The following is a 6,000-nucleotide window of genomic DNA, read 5'->3' on the forward strand; positions in this document are numbered from 1 at the left end:
CGACAAATTGAAGCGAAGTGGACCATTACGGGAAAATCGGAAAGTTCTTTTTTATATTTTCATATTCTTTTTGTTGTATTTCCAATATAATGGGCCATTGTTCACCAAATCATGTTTAATTTGTGTTTAATTAGGGCCCATTTAGCTGACCTTCAACAAGTCAAATCGACAAACAACATTATCAAAGAATGATCCGATACACCATATTCTCTTCCTCTTATCTCTGTCTTCTTCCCTTCTTTTCTTCGTTTCGTGGTTTTTCCATTTTTTTGGGTTATGGTTAGGGTTTTTTTCAAAAGGTTTTGAGAGAGAGAGAGAGAGAGAGAGAGAGAGAGAGAGAGAGAGAGAGAGAGAGAGAGAGGCTGATGAACGTTTGTCACCATCGCCACTCGAGGAGAGAGAGGAGAGAGTTTGAGAGAGGGAGCTTGTTGAGGACGTCCAAGCACCTTATAGGGAATGCCAGAAGAGGAGATCAACTCCAGTTTCACTTGACTTGGTAACGACTACATGGGCCCAGGTGGGCCACGTTGAAGATCCCACATGCATGATCATGTATCTTTGAAGATCCTATAGTAGGAAGATGCATGTGGGTTGCTTATTGAGGAGTTTGGATCGTTGGATTGCGAGGACACGTCGATCGGATAGTTGGATATACGGGTCTCATTACCATAGTAATGGAGGTTTGTAGCTTGTGGATACTTTAAAAAAGTGCCCTATCTGTCCGCAACAGTAACAGTCAACACCCTGCCATTCTCACCTAAGGGGAGGATTAGGATTAGGACCTCGTTTGTTAGTGTCATGTCCTTGCAACTTAGCTTATCAATTACCTCTTGAGAAACGATGTTCATCTCACTACCGCCATCGATAATCATGTTACATAAACTACACTAGCATTTTAAATGGATATGGAAAATAGTGGTTCATCGCCAATCTTCATTTTCCTTGGTGGTGGTAAGGAGGTAACATATGATAAGAGTGGGATTTTCAACCTTAGCTTTGACCGCCGTGTTAGCAGGGGGATTCTCTAGCTGTGATACGGGTTCTATGTAGGGTTGTTCCTTCTCGATGTGCTTGTCGTAATACTCATAGCCGTCTGCGTAGTAAGGATCCTCATTACTGCAATAATGAAGGTTCTTGGCTTGTGGATGCTTATTAGAAAAGTGCCCTATCTATCTACAACGGTAACAGTCAATACCCCTTTGTTCTCACCTTAGGGGAGGATTAGGATTAGGACCTCGTCTCCTGGTATCATGTCCCTGCAGCACTGATTCCCTTTGGTATGAGTTTTGTGGCGGAGGCCACTGCAAAAGTTGTGGTGGCCTTAAAATCAGAGTCTACATTTGTGGGTGCGGCTGAAAGGGTATGGAGGTTGTTGGTAGCCTCGCGGTGGAGTTCGGTTAAGATGTGGATCCAGACCTTTTCTCACAGAAGGTTCCTCGACTTGAGAGCCAAAACGTCGGAGAGTGATGTTGCAGCTGTTGTTTGAACATCATTGACTGACTCCAAATCATACATGACCATCTTGCGTTGGATCTTTTGGTGTAACCCTGCCCGATAGTGATTAGCTATTACGCGGTCTATCTTTGCAAGCTTGCAACAGACAGAAAGATCATTGAACTTTTTAATGTAGTCATCTATCGATAAAGTTCTCTATTTGAACGCAAGGGGCTCTTGGAGAAGAGTATTCAAGTAGTCTGAAAGCAAATACTTACTTTCCAGTTTCTTCCTCATGTCAGGCCACTTGGTGATAGTAGGACGACCCATAATGAGATTGTTGTCGTCAATGTTTCCCCACCAGATCTTGCTGGTTAGAATTATTATTTGGGTCACCATAGAACTCCGATGGGATCGGGTTTCTCTCCCTGCAGTTCTTCACGTAGTTGGTCAATAATGGTTTCCAAACTGGCTATTAGCTCAGTGATGCAATTATCATGTTGTTGATGGGTAAGCTTCCCTCGATAGATGTGACCATTATAGGTAGACATCGTATCGGGGTCAGGAAAGTAATGGACAATATAGGGCAGTTTCTAATTTAAAACAAAAGATTTTTAATGGATTGAAACAAGGCTGGATTTGGGACTGTTAATGGTTTGGGATCTGGACTTTTAATAGGCTGTAATGGGGGAATAGGGCTGATTTTTTATTTATTTTATTTTTTTGGTGGGGGGGGGGGCGTGGGGGGTTTAGGGTTTTAATGGGTTGGAATAGGGCTGATTTTGAGGTTTTTAATGGGCTAGAGCTGATTTTTGAGGGTTTTAATGTGCTGGAATGGGTTGATTTGGGGGGTTTTAATGGGTTGGCATATGGCTGATTTTTGGAGGTTTTAATGGGCTGTAATATGCGCTCAGATTTAGACTAAAATAAGGCTGATTTTTGGGCTGTTATTGGGTTGGATTATGGAGAGCAGGTGGATGCCAAAATTTCGGCACTCACCCTAAAAGAAAAGAAAAAATTGAATGGCGGGTAGGAGGGATGGATGCAATGGAGGAAATAAAGGAAAATATGCAGAAGTTTATGATTAAAGAATCTGGAAATAAAATATGGAGATTGTTGTAATTTCCTCATACCAATGGAACTTGTGGAATTTTTTTGAAAGCAAATCCCTGACTGCCTATTCCATTTGGGGAGAGTGCCGGGCAATTAGGACACAATGAGCAGAGGAGTAACATTATAGAGATGGATATATTGGAAAACTTGGCAGGATAGAATAAAGAGTGGTGCCATCCAAACCAGCCTAAGTGCCCTGGTAGGAAATGAGATGATGGAGAGCTAGTTGAGATGGTATCACATTGTCCTATGAAAACTACCAGATGTCTGTGTTGAGGGGAAGTTTGGTTAGGGTTGAAGGGCTTGAGAGGAGGATGAGGACAAAAAGACCGAAAAGGGTATGGATCAAGGTGGCGAGAAGGGATATAAAGGCCAATGTTTTAAATATAGATGATATTAGCCGATATATCCCACGATTTATCTTGTATTCCACCCATGCAATACAAAATGCACAGGTAGTGCCGATATATCCCATATGTTCGATTCGGTGAGCATCTTCAATTTCCGATCCTTTTTTTTTTTTTTTTTGTTGTTGTTGTTGAAATTATGTTAAATCAGTGTCAAATGGTTACAAATCCATTGGTTGTTCATGTTTTGCATGAAAAATCATAGAGTTGGAGCTTTGATTTCGATATCTATTGGTTCTTAATGTTCTCCATTTTATTTTATTTTTTTTTGAAAATTTTCTTCAACCAGCTGTCAATTGAGACTAATTTCGAAGTATTTAAGAGTATTTGACGAAATGAACATCAAATACACTATAATTTCGAAATTTGAGTATAGGTGGCCTGATTTGGGAAAATTTTGAAAATTTCCAAATTTCTCCCAAATTTCTTATAGTGTTGCACTCCAAACATGAAATCAAACATGTATGAGGTCTGATCTACTGATTTGTCGAGTCCTTGTCAATTTCCGAAAAATAAAAAATATTTTTAATTTAAAATTATTAAATTAGTATTATTATTATTTTTCTAAATTTTCATTCAACTAGCTTTCAATTGAGACTAATTTCGAAGTATCTAGGAGTGTTTGATGAAATGATCATGACATGCATTCTAAATATTATGCAATAAATTTGAATATAGTTGCATTAGTTCAGTCAGACAATGCATAGCTTAAGACCCCATACAAAGGAAACCTATTATTTGCAATTCTTTTTTGAGATGTAATGATTTAAAAGTGTGTATTAAGGTCTTTTAAAAAAAAAAAATAAAAAATTCTTGGAGTTACATTGAAAAATTCAACCATTTTCCTAATGTTTCCCCATGTTTCCCAAAAAGTGCAATAAATTACTAGATACAAACGATATATCCCATGCGATACCCGATATGTATCGCAGGGGTGCGATATGTAACTCGATACTGATATTTCGAACATTGATAAAGGCTTGTTCACTTACCAAGGATAAGGGCTTTATGGATGATATGCAAAATAGCAGTCTTAACTAGAGCCTCAGGTTAGTTGAGGTAAGTCATTCCTGAATGACTTGGACTGTCTCAAAATCTTTTCCTTTCCTTCCCCCCCCCTATCTGGTTATTGAAGAACTTTAGAACCGCATATCTAGGTATTTGAAGACTTTAGAAATTATTTAGGAGCCTTCCATGAATTTATTTTAGTAATAAAAATATTTTATTAAAAAAATCAATAAAATACCCATTCAACATTTCAGAAATGATATTATTGCATTCATTCTAGGTCACAAATTAAGTAGATTTTATCATAAAATTAAATAGATACCATTTTTATTTTTTAAAGTTTGTTTCTATTCAAGTTTTTTGTTTCCTTAAATGTTTTGAGAGAAGGGGTTGACTTGGCCCTACTCGGGTGAATCACCCCAAATCGCCGGTACAACTCAACTCAGGACCCAACGAGTTGGACCAAGTCTTTTAGCCATGTTCCAAACACAACCAAAAATGCTTCTTAAACTTTTCAATAAAATAAGAATTTAACAGCGGCATTGATGTAAATACCAAATTTACTTCTAAAGCCCTTGCCCATTGAAGGGACTTGAACTACCTTTGATTCTATTGAAAGATCTTAACAGAAAGCCTCTTGTTTGAGTGCCCACCTCTCCTGAGGCATGTTCTGGGATGAGTCTTAGTTTCAGCATGGCAGTGACCAAAACCTGCAAGAAAAAGAGAAGGATATCATAAAAGAAAAGAAAACCCTGGCACTTTCATTTTATTATTTGGGAAAGCGGCACTTTGGGAACCATTTCCCTTTTTCTTTTGAAATTAGGTCCACACTAAACGGGTGCCCACCAAGGTTGCACCACCTGAATGCACCTTTTCTGGTTTCCCTACTGTAAAACGCTCCTGTGCGTACGAGGTGACATATATATGCTAGTATTTAGCATGGGTTTTTTGGCTCATCAACTCAGACCCATTCGTTCGGTCCTGATTTGAGTCAGTCTGCCCTACTCTCAATTCCAATTGCACTAAACCAGATTTTACTCGACCAAATCCAAGTCCACTCAGACGAGTTGCTTCTGCCTTGGGTGAGTTTTCAATCCTTGTTTATTAGATATTTGGCATGGGCATGTTTATCCCTGTCTGCTAACATGCATGTGCATATTTTACTTCGCATGAGAAGTATTTTCATGTATGTGTATATGTAATATTGCAAGGGAAATTTCAAGACGGTTTTAAATTGTTGCAGGGTGTCATATGGAGAGAGAGGAGTCGGTGTCGTGTCCCAAAATCTCTATTCGGCTCTCACAAGTTTACAGATGGGTATTACAGAAGACAAGATGGACTGGACCGTTGAATTAAACTAGGAATGCCAGGATATCGTAGCAACGAATGCATTAGACCTGAAGTAGCCATTTTTCATTTTTCATTTTATCTCTTGAATGTTAAGATGAACTCCCAGCTTTCGACCATGATTTGTCGAGACCACCCAGTTTACTGGTTTTCTATAGGTGAGTTGCAGGCAGTGTAATTAAGGCTTGCACCCAAAGTTTTCTAGTTTTAAATATGTTCGTTTAGAGCTTGTTATGCCCCCAGGCTCTACATGTCCGGCCAAATTGTGCTAACCTGGCATGTGGAGGACATACAACCATCCATCAGGTGGGCCCTGTGGTGTAGATGGCCAGGCCTGAAAATTGTGCTGGGCCAAGCCATTTGGTGAACTACATTTGTTCATTGAATTGTAGTAAATGGCTACTTTGTACATGAGCATGGGACTGTTGATTTGTCGTTTTTCACATGAACATGTGGCTAATGTTATAGGTGTGATTGGAGCCCAAGATGTGATTTAGCTTTTCTTGGGATGCCCTGGTCGACCCTGTACCTGGCCCCATCACATCACCAATTGATTACATCTATTAGATGGGGCCCACCATGCAGGTGCCCTGGCCCAAAAATGAGGCTGGTCCACACTCCACAGTGCGAGAAACAAATGGACGGCTTAGAAATGTTTGGTCATTTTTTGAGCCATCCAATTATTTCCAGC

The 6,000-nt window shown here is 39.5% G+C and overlaps 1 protein-coding gene across 3 annotated transcripts in view; it reads left to right on the forward strand.

Moving 5' to 3' along the window:
• LOC131218828 (branched-chain-amino-acid aminotransferase 3, chloroplastic-like) overlaps positions 1 to 5,723 on the forward strand; it is a 35,545-nt gene extending 29,822 nt beyond the window's left edge. For all 3 annotated transcript variants that reach the window (XM_058213665.1, XM_058213666.1, XM_058213667.1), the window contains one exon: positions 5,206 to 5,723. In XM_058213665.1, coding sequence (XP_058069648.1) covers positions 5,206 to 5,323 — 118 coding nt within the window. In that variant the 3' untranslated portion in view covers positions 5,324 to 5,723. The remainder of the gene's footprint in view (positions 1 to 5,205) is intronic.
• Positions 5,724 to 6,000: the final 277 nt, after the last annotated feature.

This window comes from Magnolia sinica, chromosome 11 (genome assembly GCF_029962835.1).
Source record: "Magnolia sinica isolate HGM2019 chromosome 11, MsV1, whole genome shotgun sequence".
Lineage (NCBI taxonomy): Eukaryota > Viridiplantae > Streptophyta > Magnoliopsida > Magnoliales > Magnoliaceae > Magnolia > Magnolia sinica.